A 25862-nucleotide genomic window follows, 5' to 3' on the forward strand; every position below is an offset into this window, starting at 1 on the left:
TAGATCAGTACTTTCGATCTAAAAACACTGGATTGTCTGGCCTAGACTTGGTTATTTACAGACTGCTGTCACAGAGCTGGAACATAGCCGACATCTTTAAACAAACAACTATGTTCTTGTACTTATATTTAAAACACCTGTGTGGTGAAAATGTATTGCATTTTCAGGAGGATGTCGATGCAAGGTTATTGATAACTCACTGAACTACTCCAGTGTATAAATATTCATATCACCCTTCACTTTGTGATACTCTGGAAACATGCAGAGCAGAGAGGTCTGCAAAACAGAGCTGCATTGCAACGCCGGAGGACATAATCTGTTTACTCAATGCTTATTGGTGAGAGTAGGGCTGGCTCCAGACCTTGATTGTTAGGTCTTTGAATGGCATCATATGATACACATCACGAAAGAGTTTCAACTTCTTTATTATGAAAAACATTTTTCAGAGTATACCCTTCCTCCGTCATTCGCCTGATGAATAAGCAAAGATATAATCCAAAACATGATCCTCATAATAAACTGATATCCATGTAAGTATCTCCGGTTGGTTTGATATAACTGCAATTACACTACATACCAACAATGTTTTGTTTGTTGTCTAATACTGCACTCAACAGAATTCCAGCTGCATAATGTGCTCTGAGTGACTGAGTTCAGTTGAATGCCACCTTTATCAATATTCCAACTATATCATGGTGACACCCGACATGGGATTGAGTGATCAGACTCACTGATTTGACTTATGCTTATCTCAGATGCACAGATCGATGGTCATGTTGTTCATCAATGGATTGTTTGGTAAAGACTTGATTATTTACAGACCACTGCCATATGGCTGGAATGTGTTATTACAAAATAAACTAAATCACTTCAGAAGGCAACAATGTTTGCTTGACATGATGTGACCTTTGAATCTTCATACTAACAGTGTCACTGAAACTGTACTATGATTCATAACATCTTCATTTTATTCAGTTTTGTACCAGCTGGTTAAATGCCTGTGTGTAAAAAATGTGGAAACACAAAAGAAAACAAAATATGTTTTCTCAAAGACATTTCTAGCAAACAGATTCTTGACAGATTTCCTTAGGTCTTTTCCGCTAGAGCTGATATTCAAGCATTGACACAAAACAAAAGCTCGATAATTATGAAGGTTTTATCTCGAAATCGATACACGAATATCAAATACTGATAGCACAAGAATACCACAATTCATGAGCAATATGTAAAAAAACATCAGACACTGAACATACAATTTCAAATTTCAGAATACATAAAAAAACTCTCTGAGTGATACACTTACTTGGTTTCGATACATCTACCACATAACAATTGCTAATGTTGGCTATATACAACTAAAAGAACAGGGCATATAACATAAGGTTAAAAAATCTTTCTCAAAACTGAATGCAAAAGTTGTCTTATTGAAAACTGATGGAAATTTGTTAACAGAATATATTATCCCAAAATTTTAGATCTGTGAGCTCACAAGTTTAATGATAAAAGGTGTAAATCAAGATCCAAAAATATTGTTTCCCATTTTAACTTTAAACAACAAACGACTTCTTTCATAAGTATGTGTCGTATTTTATGAGTAGGATATGGCAATGTGAATTTGTGGAAAAAATAATCAAAATTCTCATCAGTTTTCATATTCAACTGAGTAAAAATCTAAATAAAATGCCATCCTTGACAGTTTAATGACAGCAGGCAGTTGACAACTCCAGTACAGGAGGGTACAGTACTTTACACTTTCATGCAATAACAGCAAAACAGGATTACATGTTTCACATTTTTGATGTGTGACGGATGTCAACTAATCTCAAGTGAGTGAGTGAGCGAGCGATTATGGTTTAATGTCAACCTAGCAAAATTTCAGCAACATCATAGTAGGGAGACACCAGAAATGGGCTTCACACTTTATAAGTGAATATCTTAACTGCTTGGGTACCCAAAACTTATTTTGAACCATTCAGCCAAGAGGAATTGAGCTTGGTCTTGACCATTACACTTTTAAATTTTGAAAGATATTTGAACATTTGACAGAAATTCATTATTTATGCTGGTTGAATTGAATCCTTCCTACTATCAATGAAATTGACTTCAGTTAGCATGAAAACAAAATTGGCTTAAGAAAAAAAAAAATACATAAATACAAAAAATTATGCTCCTTCAAAAAGTCCTGGCAGAAAAAATGATTACACTATATGAGACGTTGAACAAAATGCAAAGTTCTAAATATCATTAATGACAGGCCTTTTATGACTAGGTAATACAAGAAATTGCTTGGACAGAGGTTGTGGTGATCATGTATATTCATAAAACAAAAGCTACATAATATTTTTAAAAACTGAAAATACTGTCACCTTGAGCATCAAATCAAAAGGTTTTGATAAATCTTGTGAGTTTTAGCACAGTAATTAGAAACTATTCATTGTAAATAGTTACTTCAAATATAATCAATATAATAAACTAAAAATATATGGTGCAAACCCTCAAGAAAAACATTACCAGTATATGTGACACTAACAAAAGGGCTTATTAAAAGATTGTGTTTTGCAGTACATGCCAAATGAATTAATTTCAAATTTGTAATTTCAAATAAATAAACAAACAAAGCATGACAAGGAGATAAATATTACAAATACATAAGCAGAAAATGGAATTTAGCATTCAAAATTTTGATGCTTCTGATAAAGACAAGAGCATGAAAGAAACAAATCCTTGTCATTACAACCTAGAATGAAAAAAAACAAGCAGACACACTAGGCCAAACAAACAATTTACTCAAAATATTGCATCTTTCCTTGTTATAGCCTCAACCACTGAGCAATGACTTGATGACAGGGAGAAATGACTTAAATATAATCCTAATTAGTATGAATGTTCAAGATATATGTTTCGTATCATGTACCTGAATTAAGTAATAACTTAACAAAATCAAAATGCTGCCATTTTATCAAGAAAAAGACTGGGATGCTGTAACCTTATAGGCAAGAAGTGAACATTGATCTGTTAAGTTGTTCATTACCAGCAAAGACAGTTTGGAATCAGCTCCAATATAACATCCATATAAAATGGGCATCTGTGGAAGATGCATGGTATGTGTCCACTTCCTCAGCCTTCATACCCTAGAAGGTCAGGCCAACCCATTCTTTCGATTAAAAATCACAATCATAAAATCAGGAACACAAGGTTTTAAGATAATTTTCAATCCTCATGTAAAACAATAAGTTGATTCTTAACAATTTTAAAACATAACAGACTATAATATTTTCAATCAACATAACAACTGAATAAGTAAACAACTACATCGTGTTGTATCCTTGATGAAAACTAATGTGCCCCGTTCTGTGATGTAAGCTGCTGTACTGACTATGTAGTTAATATAATTTGCCATAAAATAGATTTATATTAATATATACAGAAAATATTACCAGCTACATGAGTATGGAATTATGAGCACTACATTGTGGGGTTGGGTCTTCACTCAGAATGGGAATGTTATTTACACTGTTAATGTGATGTGAACTTTTCAAAACATAATTTGGACAATCACTAGTTGGTTTCAATCAGGCAAGGCTAAGCATTTTCTTGAAGATTACAAGATAACTGCATGGTGTCCTATAAATATTTAAAAAGGTAATTAAATTGGTTTTCATCTGTTTATGACATTACAGTTTGAATGATGCTTTCTTCTTAAAATTTCAGTTTACAAGAACTGTTTACCTCAAAGTAAAAAATACCCTATTTAGTAATATTGTATTATTCGATTCTTTTCAGAGACAAGAACATTCTTTTATTTGGTAACCAAAACCATCAACATCACCTAACACAAACATGCATGCACAAGTTATCTGCCCTTGAAGAAGAATATGGGCAGATAACTCTGCATACACTTGGCACACCATTTCCTGCAACATGCAGAAAACAGTAACACCCAGCATGGTTTGGTACTAATAACCAGTCTTCATAAGTATCCTGTGTGCTTTGCATAAATGCAATTGATTGTCTTCTATCCGAATATTCAAGAGGTATACACTCTTCAGATGTTTCACTCACAGAGGTGATGGAGAAAATATTTCTCAAATCATACTTTTCCAAATTTTGTTGCAGTTATACACAGCACAGATTCCACTTTATCTATTCTCAACCTCATAAGAATTAAAAGTAGTGTATTATTGTTGTTTGACATAAGATTTTTTCATTAAAGACGTGAAATGAATGTTGAAGGGTATACAATGATGATGAAATGAAGGGGGGTATATAAAAATGATCCTTCTAACTTGACTCTACTTTCAGAGATGAAGTAAGATGTGCATGCATTATGCTAGAGAATCTTTACTCTATAAATCACATTGACTTAGTACAAAACAGGGATAAAACATCCTATAAGACACACACGTAGTAATTATCATTAATAAACACACATGCAGATTGTTTCCTTAAAAAGATCTATTCATTTCAGTCTGATATCTTTTAGAATGGTTGATTATGTTACCATGGTATGGAAATATCTATAGAATAATTTCGAAAAGTTCCTGGAGGAGTATTGGTGTCCTTATGTTGATCAAGAATGAAAACCAAGCAGGCAATTTTCTATGCCTTGCGCTGGGAAATCTTCATTGCCTGAAACGAAAAATGTCAACATATCTTAATACATGATTACTGCTGAGGTATAACAAATAAACATTTCGGCAGAGTTTAACAGGAATGCAGAGAATGAAACATGTCTCAAAGAAAATTTACATTTCAGAATAGAACTGCCTATGAATGTTATTATCCTGCTTCTATCACACTGTGTCCTTACATTGGTAATGTCAGGCCATGTATCCTAACCTAGATAATGTCAGGCCATGTGTCCACAACATGGTAATGTCAGACCCTTTGTCCTTACCTAGGTAATGTCAGACCCTGTGTGCTCACCTAGGTAATGTCAGGCACTGTGTTCACACCATGGTAATATCAGGCCCTGTCATGGCAACATGTACTTACCCTGCTGATGTTTACACCAGTGAGGTTCTCCACAACCTTGGGCAGCTTCTCCATGATACCCATCACCTCATTGGTCAGTTTCAGAGCGCCAACTTCACCCTTGCCACTGGAAACCATGGTAACCTTCCTTGTGTTGGTCAAAGGAGCAGAGACCTCTGCAGCCAACTGAGAACAAAGACATGGCTATCTTACCACTGTACACAGCACTACTACACAATGTAGCCATATAGTCGCAAATTATTCTATCATGCTACAGGTTAGATATCCACATACAATATGCAGCCAGCTTTCATTAACAAGAGTCACCGGAAGATGATATATCCCCCGGCAGCCAGCTTTCATTAACAAGAGTCACCAGAAGATGACATATCCCCCGGCTCCAACATAGTTGAAAGGACAATCCATTTAGAAAGTGGTCAAATGCAACACGTCATATTTGGGATTTCACTTTCTTAGTAAAGTACAAATTCTAGCACTTTTTCAGTTGAGTCCCATCCGGGATTCGAAGGGTGAGGGTGCAGGTTCTAATCCTTGATGGGACTCTACCAAAAAAGTGCTAGAATTTGTACATTACTAAGAAAGTGAAATCCCAAATATGACATGAGTTGCAATCCATCTGACAGTTACTTATTTTTTCTTAGACTAAGTTCAAATCATAAATATAAATGCCATGTATCTGTAAACAGCAAAAGGTATCACTTCAAGATCTGTCTCATATACCTGCCAAGATCTGTTGAAAGATATCAAATGGTTTTCGAGTTGAGCTCCAGAAATGAAGCCTGAAGTCTGAATTGTTTCCATGGAAACCCGGCAAAATAAAAATGCCATAAAATATGTAAATAGCAAGAGGCATAACCATTGCTTCAGTTTCTTATTTCTGCCCTTTTTATAAAAATATTGAAAGGTTTTTGAGTTAAATTTTTATTAGGGATGGATGGACAGACAGACGAACAGACAGTCAAGGCAACGACTATATCCCTCCCTAGTGGGGAGGTAAAAACTTACTGTTCTCGTGCATTTCACTGACAATAGAAAGTTCATATTGCAAATTCGACAAGCCACCACAAATCATCAGCCTACCTTGGGAAGTGTTTCCAACACCATGTCCACCATAGCAGCCTCCTGGAAGTCCTTCCAGGCATCAGCTTTCTTGGCCATCTGTTCTGCCTCAGCACGAGCCTTGGCCTCAATAGCAAAAGCCTCAGCTTCGCCCTTCATCTAGTACACAAACACATAGGGTAGGTAATTATTTCATCAAATATTTCTGTGAAGGAGATGTACATTGTTAGTAACGACATGCAGAGATTATTGCATGAGCAAGTGTGTCATAAGACAGACACAGTTGACATATGAAACAAGTGTGAAATACTGTATTGCTCAAGCAAGAGTGAGTCTCATATTATAAGTCATATGACACAATTACTTGAGTGTAATAATTTCTTTGTTATTAATTTCATTCAGGATACAACTACAACATTTGTGCAGGAAAACATGGTAAGCAGGTGTAACGGAACTGTTCACTGAAGGCTTGTTCAATTGTTTAATTATGTCACAGACGACAAAATACAGGAACAATGGTTGTTTGGCAAAAGTGATACATGCACATACGATATGTAGGTTATGTTTCACTATATGGGTTATAAGGTATGTTATCTGAAACTTTTAAGAAGCTCCCACTCAACTAACAAGATCAATATTGCTCTCCATATAATTTCAAAGAAGTGAGTGATTGAATATAGTTTTACGCCACTTTCAGCACTATTCCACCAATATCACTGTGGATCACACCAGAAATGAGCATAACACATTGTATCCATGTGGGAAACAGAACCCAATCTTTAGTGTGACAGGCAAATGCTTTAACAAGAACATACCCTGACTGATTCAGCCTCCGCCTCAGCCTCCATAACAACTCGGTTCCTGGAAGTAAACACATGCTGTTATACAAGATGTTCATCCTTAAAAAAGTGGTTGAGTTAGAATCAGCACCACTTCAAATTAATTGCTATATCAGAAACATTACAGCATTTTTGTGGATCAGAGTTAAGTGATGCAGGACTTCAACTGGGGAAACCCACAATCGGAGCTACTGTGCTCACTAATGAGATCAAGGCAAATCTGAAATTTGAACACACAATCACAATAGCCCCCAACAATGTGGCCATCTTTTGTCCGCTTCTGATTCATAAATCCCCAAATATATCATCTTTCTCCAACCTTGAAATTTTAGCCAGAAACAAGTGGATGATATTATGAGCTTTGGGTACAATGACAAACAACAAACTCACTGAACCTGACAACCACATTCAATTTAGAAGATTCCTTCACCATGAGTAGGTCATTGGAGGCATGTCTTTATCACCAATCACCATTATCACTTCACACCAGCGTTTGTACCAATAATCAAAGGTTCCTAGTAGCCACAGAATACACAACTCTACTCAATAAACTGTGGCACCTTACACAACTGGGCCCTCTGTGCAAAGACTGAAGTTTACCACTTACTTGTTGGCCTCAGCAATCATTTCAAGTCGGTACTTCTCAGCCTCAGCAGGCTTGCGAACCTGAGCCTCCAGTTCTCGCTCTCGGCGCACAATCTCCTGATCCTGTACTTGAATCTGTTGAGAACGCTCGATCACTGTCACCTGCATCTGCTCCTCCTTGATGCGCTGTTTTGTCTTGGCAGCCTGAAAACAATGTGTAACTATTGGTGCTGCCATCACTCACCATGGACAGATCAACAACTGGAACGGAGTAATCAATCAATAATCAATTGTAATCTAAATCCCAACCACAGAGACGTTTGACTGCAGACCCATGAATATCGAGGTTAGAAATGGTCTTTAGCAACTATCAGCTCTTGGGACTTAAAAGAGCAGTAATTCTGGACAGAAAATTGAGATGGCTCAGCAGCTGTGATACTTTGTTTACACATCTGACAGGATAGGTTGAAGCAGGAGAGACATCTTACCTGCAGATCATAAGCCAAGTCAGCTTGGGCTTTCTTTGTGTGGACCTCCATGTCATACATAGCCTTCTTCAGTTGGAAATCTCTCTGTGCCTTTGCAATCTCAATGTCATTGGCAAAACGGGATTCCATCCTCTTCTCTTCTGCATAGGCTTCCTGTTTTCAGAGACAAAACAGAATTAAAGAACGGATAAAGATTACACAAATACATCTTGTTTACACAAATTGCAACAGCTACCCCAAAACGTGTTTCAGTATTTCCTTAACATTGACTATGAAAGGTGTTTTTTAGGATCCAGTGTATACTTCTCTCCTCTACATTATTGTTCATTATTAGCATTGCAGACAGCAATATTCTAATGTCAGTCTGTAAATAATAAAAGACCATACAATCCAGTGACTGACATCAAGGGTATCAATTTATACAATTTGGATACAATGACATTCATCGACCAAGTCAGCGAACTTGAACACCTGATCGCATTATGCCTGTTATGACAAGATTGGATAGAGGTGATGAATTCTAAGCTGAATCTTCAAGGGTTTCCAAACGTAAGGGTAAAGGGTAAACAGATCATGGAAGCAGACAGAATTAGAAGAACTGCAAGAGAAGGAACTCTCTTTCATTTTCAAACCATGATTCAAACTGTTTCATGCATTTAATGTGATTTGGAATTTTTGTCAGCAGGGTTGTAAACATTATCTTAGTTGCCTCATTGTGCACCAGCATAAGGTAGGAAGAAAGTCAGAAGTGCTGAGTATAAGACAGTTACCACTCTTATAATTCCATGGCCATGGTGCTGACAAACCAAGGACCATGTACAAGTAATCTGATATTTAAACTCATAATGAACAGATCCTGACAGTTCAGTCACTATAAGGGGGGTTGCGGGTGGGTGTCGAGATGCATATGGGGTGGTGTAGGGTTAGGGTAGATTGGGTAGAGAGAAGGAAGACAGGACACGCCTCTGATGCTCTTATGACACTCATGCTTCGATAAGTACACATGTATTTTACAATGTTCTTATTATCCTGTCTGAATACAGACAAAACTAAAGTGATTCATATTTTATTGTAGCAGTTCATGACCAAACAATTATGTGCATTTCTTGTGGCCAGCCTCACTCAAAAATAAACACTTGGTCCCTTAGAACGTTGTACAGCCAATCACTGGACCATAACACAAAGAGATTGTAGTGCTTGAGGAAACTTCAGTTCATGATGAAGAATCACTGGTATGATTTCAGGGCTTGAACATGACTTTGAAACCTCATGGTCCTAGCACTAACATCATCTGTGTCATGGACCACTGGTACCAACATTACAAACCCACTTTAGCACTAACTAATTTCTAATATACACCAACACATGCAGTGAGTGAGAGAAGTTATATGCCACGGTCAGCAATATTCTCTGCTGAGAACCCCCACATTGGTGTCACCCATAGAACCAATGTTGAGAATCAAACCAGGGTTTTGGGTGCAATGAGCAAACATTTTAAAGATGCCCAGCACATGCAATGAAACAGTGAGGGTGAATGGTAAGGGTGATTATGAATATCAGATCTTTCACTCCAATATAACAACTCCGTAAGAAGGCACGCCAAGAGGTAAACTATGCAGGATGTTTCGACACATGAACCCGGGCCCAGATTTTCGAAGCTCTCTGAGCGCTAAGATACCTCACATTAACATTAACCTACGAGTATCTTAGCACTGAGAGAGCCTCGAAAATCTAGCCCCAAAGCAATTGTGGGTTCAGCCAATCTGGTGCCATTTCACATGTTTCTTTACAAAACCCACACAAGAAATTTATTTTTGTTCATCAGTACTCCTGTTTGGCTGTAGATGTCACAGCCCTCAGACATTAAAGGTACATAAAATACCAAGAACAATATTCAAAACTTGTCACACATACATTCACAGCAGTCCACTATACTTCCTTTTAGAGATAAATCATTAAACATGCTGGTCTAAATGCTTACACATTTGTTTTGAGTGATAACAAGAATGCACCTAGTGACTACTAAGCTTATCTCAGAAGAAATCGTCAGACCTCCTAACAGTACAATAGGAGTCAAAGATCTGATATCAATGAGACTTTATGGGTGTTATACTGTATTTGATGGAGAAACACCTACAAAGACTTATTAGATGTTACAGAGAGTTTCATGAACAACAATAACCACAGTAACAAGAACATTCCTATGAAAGGTAGAACAGGCATATTTCTTTGAAAGGTTAAGAAGTATATATTAGAGGTGGGGATTTGTTAACAGGAGAATCAATGTTAGAAGTTAGAATTAGTCCCCAAATACAGCTTAATTCATCTGCTACTGCATAAGTAGGGCATGTTGCAAAGGTTACAGAGCTCAGAGAATCAGTCTGAGCAGCCAATGGCAAGGTTACAGAGCTCAGAGAATCAGTCTGAACAGCCTTGGTTGTAAGCATTGGTCACACTAGCAAATGTAAAATGAAGACTTATATAATGCTACTGACTATCTCACTGGCTCTTCAATCAAGCAAACATGCAAACAATCCATAATGCTGTCTGGTAAAGAATGTTTTGATAATACAGTCATAGTCTTTATCCATAGTTGTTTATTGTTATGCTCAGTATGATCGCATACTTCAAAATAAAACCATACATCGAATAGAAATACAACAAAATATCACATTTTTCTAAACTTAGTAAAATTTGAGACATATTAGATATGTTTTTAAACACAAATCTCATAAAAATGATAAATGTTGTCACCTTACAATAAGACCATATTCAAATTTATTTTTAACACAAGAACATATCTTAATGAATTCCAATTTGATTATAATTTGGTAACAGGCAATTTAGACAAAGACATATAAATTTAAATAAACCCATGGAAAGTTTAACAACAAACGTAAATTTCATTTTTATTCATGATTTCACCTTAATGCCTGCATCTCTCTGTGCTTCAGCTTCACCGATACGGGCGTCACGTTTCACCTGTGCCGTTCTTGCCATACCTAAGGCTCTCAAATAACCCTGGGCAAGAAAACAGTAATCGTGGAAAGAATGTTTGACAATATAACAAATCTTGTTTGCATGTCTGATGACGCCCTCTGTTTCTGGTTGGATGAGCTAGACAGGTAGTATGTTAACTTGATGTCAAAGATGGCTGCAAGTTTAATTCAGCATCAGCAACACTTCCACTTCTTAAAACCCTCTAGTCCATGGATAACATTCCTGTAACTAACCTGAGAATTTGTCTCACAAATTCTTTTGGAAATAGGTTTGATATATATTTCATGTGGTTTTGCTGATGCTAAGTTCAATACAGCCATCTTGGATTCAAAACCACCACCAATGATGAGGATGAGGATGACGATTGTGATACACAGCGTGAACTTTCACATAAGCATGGGAAGTCCATACACAATGCACGATAGCATCACCTTAATGCCTGCATCACGATGTGCTTCAGCTTCACCTATACGTGCATCTCTCTTGACTTCAGCTGTCCGTTTCATACCTAGAGCTCTTAGATAACCCTGTAAAGACATACATGCTATGGCATAGGTCTGGCTACCTTGCTGGACACAAACATGACACTATCACTACGTGCCTCCAAGCAAATGACTACTTCTGAAGGGTTACTTAGTTTTAAGGAAAACAGCATCTGACCACTGGGATATTAACTGGAATAATATAAGACTAATAGATGATTTTCAGACTTGATTTTTACCTCTGATAGCATTTCCCAAGGTAACTTGTGTAAGGACCGATAAATGATCTTCATATAAATATATACATATCTCTGATTTCCTTGGCAATTACATGTAACACAACTACTTACATGTTTACTTTCATTCTTCATCATCTTTCAGTATGTGATGCTGATATTGTTACGCTGATATTTGTGCCTTAGAGATGTAGCATTTTCAAAAGATCAAGGTCTCTATTTATTAGATGATATCTAGTCACAATATGTTACTCATATATTATGAAATATTTAATCTTCAGCTGATGGTCTTCATATACACATAAAGATAAAAATCATAATTATTTGGGGGAAACATGTTATTTGTTGTGAAGACATGGTACACAATTTCATAAAATAATATCACTAAACTAAACTACCCATCAAGCGTTTAGACTCAAAGTAATCACTAATTTAGGGGAACCAACTGCAAACCTTGTGCAAACAAAATGGACAAAGATCATGCTTCAAGTTGCAGGAAAGCAAAATAATGTGCATGTGAAGTTTTCAGTTTCATCATATCCTGAACTTTCAACAAAAACCTTATTAACGTTACAAAATTGTTTTACAATACACAAGTTCATGTATAGACTTTACCTCTAAAAAGAACAGAGTATTTTTCAAAATCCAGTTACAACAGTTGACTGAACTAAGTGTCTGCATTTACGCTAGTAAATCTAAACTCTTGGTGGGTAGTAAACATTATCCCTAATTTTATTTGCTCTGTATACATGTAAAAAGTATGATAAAGAAAAGACAAAATGAAAGAAATATTTGTTGTGTTAATGAAGGTACCCTCTGTCAGGAAAAAGATCATGCTGAAAAAAAAACTTGTGGGTTACTGAAAAATAGTACTCAAACATGAAACAGAAAACACTTTTGGAGTAAAGAGAACAAAAGATGCAATATGAATATATCTTCTGGATACATAACAATGTTAGTAATTCAATGCTCAAGGATGAGTGGTATCTAATTGTGAAGTCAGCACTATTTCAGCTTATGCCATGGATACCTGCAGTGGCTGCACATGCTAACATTGTGTACCACGTGATTGGCAGTAACAATTGATATTTGACTCCCATCCAGCAGTCTGTAAATAATTAAGTCTGGACCAGACAATCCAGTGATTGGCATCATCAGCATCGTTCGTCAGTGGATATGATGAGATGCTTTAGCGATACTTCTACTAAGTTCTAGCATTATTCCAGCAACATCACAACCTGTGACCCAAAATGAGCTTTGTGCCCATGTGGGGAATAGTGCCTGGGTCGTAAGCATGATGAGTGAATGCTTTAACCACGAGGCCTGATCCTACGAGTCACCTCTTTGATTGATGGAAAACACTCCATACTGATATATCATGGTACACAACATCAGGTGAGTGACTGAAGACTGCAAACGGTGCAATATGCCACATTTCCAGCCATAACATGGCTGCCAACAAATGAACCGATGTTTAACAGCATGAACATCAGTCCACCAGGGAAATAACAAATCATCAATATTTCACAAAAACTGATATGAACAGTGCAGGAACCCGGAACATGCCAACCCACAGCAACTTGGAAAAATGAGGATAATCTGGGTCTGAAGGACCACCAGAAAATGACTGATTAACTTTTCATAACACATCAAACCAATGGTGAAATTTTCAGCAGTGTCAAAAACCATTTGGTTATGATGACAAGCAAAGTTCAAAAGCTTGACCCACCAATCAAACTGAGAATTATCATAAACCCTTTCCTAACAGTACATATGTACATGTTGTATTTTATGTTGTATATCAAGGTATATACTGTGTATACCTCTTCATCTCGGATGTCCTTCAGCGTGTAGCTGACAACGTAGATTCCCATGTTCACAAGATCAGATGAAGCCACTTCAAACACAGCCTTGGAGAACTTCTTTCTGTCTTTGTAGATTTCCTGCCACACAAGACCATGGTATTTTGGTTAGGAATTGTACATTTGTCCCATTTAATAGGCTCATTGACACTGACAGGCAATCTACACCCCACATATGTGAAAAACACAACATACCGAAGGCCTAAGTTTCATCACCTGTCAAATCTCTCATGTGGCTGTAGGATTAGAAAGCAACGCACCAACTACATCAGCAAATTTTAAAGAAATCAATTTTGGGCCAGTCAGACCATTGATTTAACCTAGAGTCTTGATCACACAAGATCTGCAGGTTAATCCATTGTAACTGCAAACAAAAAGTAACATCAGAAAAAAAATCAATTCTCTTATCTGTTGTGAAAGTGATTAGCGCTGGGTTCAAATAAAAGGAACCACATTTTCCCCAGTATGCAGGAGTACTCTAATAATTAATCTATATCACCTTGAAAGAATTGGGTTTTCTTCAATTTCTTTTGAACCATAATAGATAAACTAGAGGAACTCTTGAAAAGATTTAAGTCATCAGAAGCCAACAATACATAACATCTCCCACTAAGGATTCTTGTAGTCATTACAAGTAGTGTTTGCCAAGATGGCTCTCTCAGGTGACCATCATGGCAGATCTAAACATATCACTGACTCAGTATTCCCAGTCGTCACCACAAGGTCTGTCATGTTTCCCAAGATAGCTCTCAGAAGACCAATCCAGAGTCTCTTACTCTTGGGCAACATTGCGTACGTTTATCAACATCACATCCCCTTCTCAGTATTTCCCATCCTCACCTCCAGTCATGCTTCTCATGACTGGGGTGACCCAAACACGGAACAGTCTCTTGGCCACATTACAGACATCCATCTCATTATCAGATCCCCTACTAAATATTCCCCATCCTCACCTCCACAGTCATGTTTCCCATGATGGCTCTCTGGTGACCCTCTAGAGTCTCCTGGGCCACATTGCGGATCTCCATCTCCGACTTCCCCAGGAACAGCTCACAAGCAGACTGCAGCATGGCAGTGTTTCCTCCCTGAATCTTCACCTGGTAGCAAAAAAGTAGACATCAGTCAGTTGGTTTTTTGGGGGGCTACAAGTTCAGATTCCTGCATGATATACTGTTAAAACTGATGCATAAACATAATATTATAAAATATTAACAATTAACAATTTATTGCAAAACTGTTGACTTTACTTTGTTAACATTGCAACCATACATTTTCCTTTACCTTTATCATATTTAAAATACAAGAAATTTCACATTCATTATTTACCATACTTATATTTACCATACTCCTTCGACTCATATCCTGAGCGAGCTATATACTGAATAATGATTTTCAGGTTATCAAAATAAATAGGAAATTAACCGTAGCATACTAGGTGACAATACTTATTTACAATTTTAACTCATCATGACATTGATAATATGTTCTTAATGACACTGTGGCAATTGGTGACAAGGATCAACTTAATACAATTATGCACCTCAATTATATAACCTTTCACCCACATAAGCATGCAATGTTAAACCATCCAAAATAATAAATAACAAGTAACCAAGGTTACAACGCTGTGTCAACTAGGCCATACACACAACAAGAATTTGTCACATCTATACTCAGCTGCACAAATATCAGAATACAAAAAAATGCCCCTTATGACCCTCAAAAGATAAGTTCTTCCAATGGAATTCTAACCTTTACAAAATACCCCGCAATGACTTAAAATTCTCTCTTACAACCACATGGAAAGTGAGAGTGGGTAAATGATTTTTTGAAACTTATTTCGTTATACAATTGTAAGTATGTGAATAATTATCAGGACAAATCTAGACTTCAACCAACAACCATTTTAGTTATCATGGTTATCGGATCCTGATTGGGTTTGGGGACACAACTGTACACTTGGGCTGCAACGAATACACTATGACAATACACTATACGATATGTACTGCATGAACTGAATTCATTCCATCTTGCACATTTCCTTAACAAAAAACAACATACTAGTTCCAGGTAAAAAGACTCTCTTAAAAAATTTGGTAAGGCCAGACCAATCATATTTCTTGTTTTACTTTTACGGATCCACCACTTTATTTTTCCAAAAATATGAGAAAAAAAAATTAATTCACAATGCTCAAAAAAATACAATTTTCATGTTTTTATTGGCCAAAATGTAAACTTCAAGAATGTTTTTAGTGTTGTCTTTTTTCAAAACTATATACACTTCATAAACTGACAGAAGTAAAATATTTTTGAAGTTTAGAAAGAAACTCACTTTGACTGCTGATTTTATTTTTATTTTCCCACCCTTCCTTTAGATTTTCTGAACACAAAAATCTGTAAAACAAGAAATATAATTGGTCTGGCCTAAATACATGAACATTTCATTCTTGTGATGAATTCAGCTGAATGAATGGACTCATGGCTGTATGCAAGATAATTGTACCAGGACTGCTCTCCACAGCAAGATGGGTTCATCTCAGTAATCTATGCTACTCTTATCCACCAAACAAGCCTTCTGTTTAAAACAACAGTGAATGATTGTAATAGATGACAGATGTCTCTAAAGACGAAATTCAATTAGATTCAAAGGAATCCAAGATTTGTTCAACAATGTCCGAGAAGGACTTTTACCACTGATGAGACATTTATCTGTAATTCCTAATTCTGACTCCTTCACTGTAAAGAAAGAAACGAATACCTGTTTGGGTTAAAACTCGGCTTGTGAAAGTGATTCTTTTCTTAAATATGGTGTCATTTTAATATATAATTAAAAACCAAAACTACAAGCATCAACATCCTGTTCCTCTTCATTCAGTCCAATGAAGTCATATCTGGCATCTAATGCAGTAGCACTAGGAAAGAGTAATTAGCAAAACAATAACAGGAAGTGGGACATTCTCAATTCCAGTACGGCATTGTTTGCTGCAGCTTTTGACTCGTCTCATGAGGGAGTGAGCAAGGAAATGAAGTTTCACACCACAGCCAGCAATATTCCAGTTATATGGCAGTGATTTGTAAACAATCAAATCTGGACAAGAAATCCAGTGATCAAAAGCATAAGCATTTATCTGTGCCACTGGGAGAAGATGACGTGTGGCAAATAAGTCAGCAAGTCTGACCACACAATCCTGTTAGTCCCCTCTAGCAGCAAGCCTGTGTTGCTGAAGATCAATTCTCTGATCTTCACAGGTGGATCTGGTTTAGATAAATAACAGCAAAGGCTTGCCTGACCAAAATGTAGCACATACTGGTATGAGTGAACAGACTGACTGAGCATATTCTCAAATGGCTATGTGACCCTCAGTTTAATAGCTCGATTAAGGCAATTTATACCATTGCCACCAATTTAAGCTGTAATCTCATCATCAAGGCTGACATTCTAAAACTATCCCACTGGGTGCAAGGGCTGGTGATTCATATGACAGCTAGGTTACATACAAATACTCTGTCTACAGTGACATTTTTCTGATTGTTTACACAAATCCTTTCAAAATACACGCTGTTGTACATTTCCACATTAATGACATCCTTTGTACACAGACGCATACTACCCGCTAAACACTAAATTCAGCACTATACAACATTTGATACTGTTAACTCATGGCGACCACTAAACTAATGGAATAATTTCACTTCAGATTCAAATATTTGCTCACTAGATCATTTGGTGTAGCTTGGGTAATCAGAAGAATTGCTCTGCTGTTATCATGGTCATCAATCTCTGCATGAGCAGGAGCCTGTCATTGTTATCACGTATAGAATGTAACCGTTGTCAAGGTGATCACTCACAGATAAAAAATAGCTGCCATATGTCATTCTATACATTTGCCATGGTTGCCATACATGCTGTGAACTCATGGTGATCACATATGGATCATAAATAGTTGTCATGACATTCAATACAGCTGCCATGGCAACAAGACATGGATCACAAACAACTACCCCATGTTTCCATACAACTGGCATGGTTTCCACACTTGTCATAAACAGTGATCATGCAAGGATCACAAATAGCTGTCACATGTTATTCCATAAAAGCACCATGGATACCACATGTCAATCAATCGGTTGTCATAGTGAAGGTCTAACATTTCACTACTGTAATGGCAGTTAATGACCCTCATACACATGACATGGCAAGTGAATATGATTTAATGCTGTTTTTATCATTGCAAAAGATGCCTGAAATGTCCTTCACACATTTTACCAATGTTGGGCATCAAACCTGTGCCCTCAATGTGAAAAGCAAGCCCTTTCATCACTATGCAGCACCACTGACCAATGAGTCAGGGGCAGATGAAAACATTTGGTTGTGATCAACTAATATGATTTCACAAATAAATGAAATCTGAAGTCTAAGATGCAAACAATGTAAACAATGCAAACACACAAGTTCAAGATGATAGCCACAGATATCATTATCAGTGTGATAAACAAGTTCATGTGAATGAGATCATCGCTGCTGCTTATCAAACAGTAACTATCCAACAATCATGTATCACTAAGTAAACAGATTTACTAGAAATTCACTGTGGTTGACATTTAATAATATATAAAACCATGCCAGCAATTCTGCAATGAAAATAGAAAATTCTTTGTGATTTGCTTGAAAGACACACCCATTCTATTACTAAACAGTAATTCAAAGCATCAAACTTGAGATATTGCAGGCTGTGACAAAATGGATTGAGTCTATGAGTCAGGATATGGCTCTAAGCATTATTTCCAGTAGACTTGGTATCATTATATGGAGTGAGTGAGCGAGTTTAGTTTTCCACCCCTTTCAACAATATTCCAGCAATATCACGGCCTGGAAACCAGAAATTTGCTTCACGCATTGTGCCCATGTGGGATATCAAAACCCAGGTCAACCGCATGACAAGTGAATGCTTTAACCAGTAGGCAACCCCACACCTGTTATTATGGGGACTATCATAACTAAGTTTACTGATCAGACTTTCTGGTCTTGACCTAGAGATAAGCAACTTAGAGTCACATGTTCCTGGAACATATTCTTAACACACAGTAACAAACAGGAAGATGCACACATTTTGCAGTAAGTGTTGTGCAACTGCAGCAAATACCAAGAACATACTATGGGACAATCTGAAAATATCCCCAGCTTGATAAGATCCTGTACTATTTACATCACATGTATGTTGAAATGAGAAGACATTATTATTGCCCCTCCAACCCCTGTTGACATTTCCATCCAAATACAGACTATAAATCAAGTAAATAAGGAGGTCACTCACTCTCTGAGGGGGCCTACCATGTGCTGCCCACTTTTTCACTTCCATTGATCATACTTGTGAACTTTAAAAGCTATAAATTAACAATCCCCTGGAAACTAAAAAAAACATGCATAAAAAGTTGAAAAATATGAAAATGCAATATCCATGGGTCAAGTCTATGGGAATTTCTTAACCAATTCTTGTTCTGGTCTTTGAAAATTCTGGGTATTTTATTACCAAATGAACAGTCAACAGACACTTATCCACTACACCACAATCAGTCTTGATATAGCATCTCTGAAGACAGTGCCAATGACATAACATGTGACACAGCATTTGGACACGACCTAGCTGTACAAAATAAAAGCATGACATACATTAGATCCCTAGAATTATCAAAGTGGAAACATAAATGAATTAACTTGTCTAAATATAAAGCATAATCAGACCTTTCATTAATGTCTTGATTTTACATAAATTAATCAGGTACATTTACAGGTGTTCGGCATGATGAGCGAACGTTTTACTCACCAGGCTAACCCAATGCCCCACAAAAGCTTTAAAGTATTTAGAGTGTTGAATGATCAAGGTATACATGTATGGAGTCATATACCAAATTTTTCCACAGGTACTTGATGCATGTAGACATTAATATTAGGTTGCACTTTTCAATACCAGGCTGCATGTTTACAAAGCTGAATGGGGCCCAGCAGCTGAATACCATCTTGGCCTATTCATGCATCAGAGCTTGGCCATTAGCCCATCTCCTTACCCAGTGTAGTAGAGCCACTAGTCACTAGGGAAAGCCAGATATGAGGCCTATCAGGAGAAAATCAATAAAATGCCATGAAAATGCAACAGGCATCAGTCCAAACTGGCACCAAACTCCTGACTCTGCAGATTCTGCTGCCAAACAATCGGTAGTGCTATACATGATTTATAGAAAACAGCTCTGGGTGTAGGCATAGATGCAGAATATTTTTGGCCACAGTTATAGCTTTGTGGTCCAGTGTTGCTAGACAACCTATGGCTGAACTCATGCAAGGTTTTGAGTGAATAAATGTCTTCATATGACAACTGTCGCAGAAGCACAAGGTCTGATATTCATTTCCCTAAGCATGCTGATATGCAACTGCAGGAAAGTGGACTGAGATCTCTGTATCACAATGACATTTAGGGAACAACCATCAGACATGTCAGACTGACAATACTATTACATCAACTGACCAGTGCTTGGACATTCACATGATTTATGCAATAAAATGACCAAGGTATGAATCAATGGTGATATCCGTAATTAAAGACCTGTAACATGCCCTTTCAACTCAAGGTACAAACAATCTGAACTCAACACAAGTTTCTGTTTAATGGGTAAAAGGGTATCATTTACAACTCTGTCAAAAAGCAGGACACCATTTTAGAAGTCATATACTGTGTTCAATTTCGAAAGGTTTCCTGCATCCTTGAGATCTGTCGTAGTCATAAATGACCTAATTAATTTGGTTGATGGTCATGTTAACACTTGTGACAGGATATTGACAAGAACTCTTTCAGTTTCACCTTCATCCTTCATAAAAAATTACCCAGCACTGATCATATTTATGAGCGACCAATGCTTATGGACTAAAAATGACTCTGAAAATATTGAACTTCTTTACCACTTATACCAGTCAATAACAACTCAGTGAATAAAAACATCACATACTTCATGGGCATCTGGGAACAGGGTGACCCATGATACAAATCCAGTTCACTCTTTACAATAGGTAAAAACTGAAAAGAGGTTTCAAGCATCTTGCGATCCACTTGCATGTAGATCCAATAATGAACACTTCTTGCTATTTGAATCTTGTCATCCAAACAGATGTATCAAGGAGGCCAGTGGAAATGCTTAAATAATTAAATCGTAGCTGGAAATGGCAGGCAAATGCAAAGTAGCTTGCTGCTCAAACTAACTTATACTTCAGTAATATTTAGAATTAGATACACAAGATTTGTTTAAACTCAAAATAAAAGCAAATATCCAACAATTGAAAGAAGAACTAATAGAAATCAATGTTCACTGCCAAAGTGAAACATCATTCTCACACAGTCTGCAGTGGATTCTGTGAACATTGGGCAAGCTACAGAGTAATACAAGCTGGGTCAATACTTAAACATATGACAAGAGGAAACATACATGAGACCGTGAATGTCAGCATTCCCTTGGCGTGAGACACTCAAGGCAATTCACGTTTAATAGATTTCTCCCGATCATTTTCTACTACAGCTCAGCTTCCTTTTGCAACCAAATCAATGTCACATGTTGGGTTTTCACAACTAAAGCCTAAGTGGCACTTCAGCCCCTGCATTATTCACATGATCCTGCGGACAATTTGATCAAGTTCTAACTACACATCAACATGCAAAACCCTATGTGTTCTACTCAAAGTAATAGCAAAATTATCTTCATAATTCCGGTGAATAAACCATGTATCAACATAATTCCGGTGAATAAACCATGTATATATAGAGGGAGTGAGTCGAGTTTTAAGCCGCGTTTAGCAACACTTCAGCAATATCATGGTGGGGTGAACAAGACATGTGCTTCGCACATTGTACCCATGTGGAGTGTGAGTGAGTGTGTGTAGTTTCCAGTTAGCAATATTCCAGCAATATCATGGGATGAGACACAAGAGACAGGCTTAACACATTGTGCCCATTTGGGGAATCGAACCCAGGTCTTCAGCGTGACATTAGTGAACACCCTAACCACTTGGTTACCCCATCACACCACCCATGCGGGGAACTGAACCCAGGTCTTTGGTGCGTAGTGAACACTTTATCTACTAGACTACCCACAAGCCCTAATTCTTATTTGATATTTTTTACTGATTAAAATGTCAATCTTGACATTCAGTGAACATTACCCCCAAACAATCCCATTTATGACCAATACTAACCCAGAATCACTTCACAGCTCATAAAATGCACATAAAATCACACATAAAATCACACATAAAATGCCAAATTCTTTTGCAATTCTGAAGACGATTACGCTTTAAAGTTAAAAAGTGAGCTAGTGAGTTTAGTTTCATGCAAACTCAGCAACATTTTAGCGCAGACCTTCACAGGTCTTAAAGTTAAAAAGACTATGAACTGTTTTTGTTATATCTTGAAAATTCCAGTATTAATATGCTGTTTTAGTCAGATCAGTGAAAATGGTAGAACAGGGAAGGGAAGTTAGTTAATAGTTATTAGGTCTTAATATATAATATTAAAAAGTGATCAGCAGGTTTGGATAGAGATTTACTCTCTAATACAATGATACACAAGACAATCATGTAAACCAGGAAATGAGCGAAGGATGTGATTGGAGATGTGAACAAAGATGAGAGGCAATTGATAATTTAACAACTTCTCTTCACATGTGCAAGTGCAATGTGTGCACAATAGTTAGTGCCAACGAATATTGAAATTGTAAATTCACTATTGCTAATCACCAAACAGAAACAACTACATTATAGAAATAGTGACTTCCTATAAATGATGAGTCAGGATCAGACAATCCAGTGATCAACAGCATGAGCATCAATCTATGCAACTGTGATACGATGACATGTGTAAAAGAAGTCAGCAAACCTGACCACGCAATTCATTAGTTGCCTCTCACAATAACCATGGATTACAGCAGATTGATTCTAAATCAGATCTTCAAAGGTTCAACATAATTCTATTTCTGCATATAAAATGATTAATAACTTACATAAAAACTGTGACAGGTACTGTTTCTTTTACTGATTTTTACCAGGCTACATCCAATTACCATTTTTCTAGCAATGCCAAGAGCTATTCCATTTTTAAACTTTCTATTTCGCATACTCCTACAAATGTTGCACAGATATGCATTTAATTTCAGTTACAACTTTTTTTAGGATATAGGTCTAACAGCATTGTGTCTGAAACAACATTGACAGTTTGGTGCATTCCACACATTAAGCAGTGTTGTAGAGGTCTGTGGAAATGATTCCCGGGTACAGGTGTAGCATGTGTCTTAGGAACAAGGAATGAGTGAGCATGGTTTTATGCTACTTTTAGTTTTAGCAATATTCCAGCAATATTGAGGCCAGGGACACCACAAGTGGGCTTCACACATAGTGCCCATATGGGGAATCAAGCCCAGGTTTTTCAGCACTATGAGTGAACGCTTTCACCACAATGCTACCTCACCCCCCAGGGGACAGGGAATATACGAAGGATGATATGCAGATAATGTTCCAAGCTGTCTTGGGAACCAAGCAGATTTGTGACGGCATCAATGGTGTTTTGTTCTTACATGCAGGTTTTCCTTTGATTTTAAACACAAAGGTCCCATAAACCCTACCGAAGCATCATATGTCAGTCTGTTGACAGGAGTGTGAGCTTGTCTGTTAAAATGTAACAAGTACATCTTAACTAGATTACTATACACCATAAATTGCAGGTTTGTGAATGTTTTCATTTCTTGGCAAAGGACGGCAATGCTCTCAGTGATATTTCTCAAACATTAGGCTCATTTTTCAAAATAATTTTTTTTGGCCAGACATTTGTCTAATACAATACCAAACCATGAGCAATCTTTTTGTTGTTCAAGGTCACACTCAGCACTATTCAAGCAAAATGACAGTGCTCAGCAAACAATGAAGTTTGCAATGATGGACCAGACCATCCAGCGATTAACAACATGAGCACCATGTTACAGGACTGGCACATGAGCCCATGCTCAGAAAGTGTTATTGACTGTCTATTCCCCTTAGTGATCACTCATAAAATTTATGATGCAACTCTGATTGAGACAGAGTGTACATAATGCAAAACCTCACGTTTTTATTGAATTGGCTTAAAATCCTGCATGTAGAGATACATCATTAATGACACCACATCTGTTCAAAGTCCAAGGATCTCACAGCCTGTTCTAACACCTACAATACTAATGACCAGTGTCTAGGTCTAACTTCTCTACAAAGCCTGATGGAAATTTGAAGAGAAGGCATCCATGACTGTATTTCTTTGCCCTTAGAATAATAGCTCCATAAACCAACATGTTTAAATTCTGTACCATTTCCTACAAATAAAGCTTAAATGTTTGTTTAGTCCAATTTTCAGTGTTGTGATGTAATGGCATAAAATTTCAAGAATATCTTGAACTATTCAGAACACAAATGTCTGCACAAAAGGTGACAAAAATACTAAATACTAAATTATCCTGGAGTTGATATGAAGTTTAAAACAAGAAATGCATGTACATTTATACTGCAATGTATCTTAAGAAGAGAACACCTTAAAAAAAAAAGAATCACAATGTTCAATGAAACAACTTTGTTCCCCAAATTGCCTGGCATGGACATTAAGTTTAAAATATGGAATAAACCCTGTATACATTTTTAGTAATTTGGGTGAGTGTATACAGTTCAAACAATAAATTAGTTAGTCATGGGACAGTATTACTTAAGACATTACTTTGACCAGCACTGTGAGATCCCTAAGGTCAGGAAACATTACCTGTGCTATACCTGTCACTGATATAGCAACACCAAGTTGGGTGTAAACATTTGGACTCTCAATTATCAAAGTCATGGTATTGAAGGACAGTCTGAAACAGCGAACATGATTATCTGACTTTTTGCTAAACATGCCTCCAGAGTTAAACTGTGCTAATCCTCACCTGTGCAATACCTGTGACTGAAATGGCCACTCCCAGTTGAGTGTAAACATTGGGGCTCTCTATTACCAGAGTGAGTGTATTGAGGGATAATCTGAAAATACAGGATCACCTGACTGTTAGCTGATTGCATTCGTCTCTTGTCTCACCCCTGCTATACCTGTGACTGAAACCGTCACTCTGATGAGTGTAAAGCTAAGGGCTCTCAATAATGAGTATGAGAGTATTGAGGAATTATCTGAAAAAAAAATCATTATCACCTGACTATAAATATACTGCATTTCACTCCAACCTCACCTGTGCTATACCTGTGACTGAAACCGCCACTCCCAGCTGAGTGTAAACATTGGGGCTCTCAATAACCAGAGTGATAGTATTGAGGGATAATCTGAAAAAAGTGAACATGATCACCTATCTGTGTTTTCTAATAACACTCTACGACTTGCTTCTAGTGCAACATCTGGAACTCAGATGAATGTAAGTAATGCTCTCAATTCCAGGGTGATTGTCTTGAGGGAAAACCAGCAAAAAGGGCAGCTGTCTAAAAAAGTCCACAAACAACAAGAAATGATGGAACGTGGAAGCCACATACTTTGCAACATCACCAGGAGTCTCAAGCATGGTGAAGTAGATGACTGAATGCATCCTGTTTACATCGATTTGACCACATTCAAAATGAAACAATAATCTCAGAAATATGTCAATCCATAGAAAATCTGTCTGCCTAAAAGTGTAGATGTTGCATAAACTCACAACGGGTGCTGAGTGATAAATCAAGATAGATTTTCAATATGTAAGACATACCATTTCTACGCTATTACAGCAGAAGAGTATATTAAGATGGTGCCTGCATTCAATCAACAGATAGATAAAATATCTGTGCATGAGAGTTGAAATGTCTGAATTGGGTAAACGCAGTGTTGTGAACCCTGCTAAGTCAAGATTGTTTTGGCAAGTCTAGATGACCCCAGATGAACCCAGTGTTGTGCACAATACTCAAACCGAGAACGGTTTGGCAAATCTAGATGACCCCAGCTTCAGAAATGTAACTGTTCTGGACTATTTGGTTTTGTCTTGTAGATCAATATTTTTTTCTAAATTTTTACTTAATATTTTTTCATATTTGCAAAATAGAATATGCAAAATGTATCTTATCCCTGGAACCAAATGCCATTTTAAGAAACTCCTGGTATTGTGTTGTGCATGTGACATCCACACCTTCACAGTGCAACGTCACACTAGTTGACTACATACGTTACCACCATGGACGCTATGCTCAATTACAACAGCAAGTCGCCATACCCCATGTCAGCATGCTAGACACCACTCATCCACCAATGTG

The 25862-nt window shown here is 37.1% G+C and overlaps 1 protein-coding gene across 4 annotated transcripts in view; it reads right to left on the minus strand.

Annotated features, from left to right (window-relative positions):
• Window positions 1-1142: 1142 nt before the first annotated feature.
• Window positions 1143-25862, minus strand: part of LOC137273629 (flotillin-1-like) — a 29154-nt gene continuing 4434 nt past the window's right edge. The window contains exons 3-12 of one of the 4 annotated variants that reach the window (XM_067806395.1): window positions 24524-24614; window positions 14500-14643; window positions 13508-13627; window positions 10892-10987; window positions 7967-8119; window positions 7501-7682; window positions 6870-6915; window positions 6076-6213; window positions 4996-5160; window positions 1143-4629 (exon numbers count right to left, since the gene is read on the minus strand). In XM_067806395.1, coding sequence (XP_067662496.1) covers window positions 4600-4629; window positions 4996-5160; window positions 6076-6213; window positions 6870-6915; window positions 7501-7682; window positions 7967-8119; window positions 10892-10987; window positions 13508-13627; window positions 14500-14643; window positions 24524-24614 — 1165 coding nt within the window. In that variant the 3' untranslated portion in view covers window positions 1143-4599. Of the gene's footprint in view, window positions 4630-4995; window positions 5161-6075; window positions 6214-6869; window positions 6916-7500; window positions 7683-7966; window positions 8120-10891; window positions 10988-13507; window positions 13628-14499; window positions 14644-24360; window positions 24465-24523; window positions 24615-24817; window positions 24909-25862 lie in introns of those variants that run through there. The other 3 variants (XM_067806394.1, XM_067806397.1, XM_067806396.1) reach the window with 3 other exon arrangements.

Source organism: Haliotis asinina, chromosome 2, assembly GCF_037392515.1.
Source record: "Haliotis asinina isolate JCU_RB_2024 chromosome 2, JCU_Hal_asi_v2, whole genome shotgun sequence".
NCBI lineage: Eukaryota > Metazoa > Mollusca > Gastropoda > Lepetellida > Haliotidae > Haliotis > Haliotis asinina.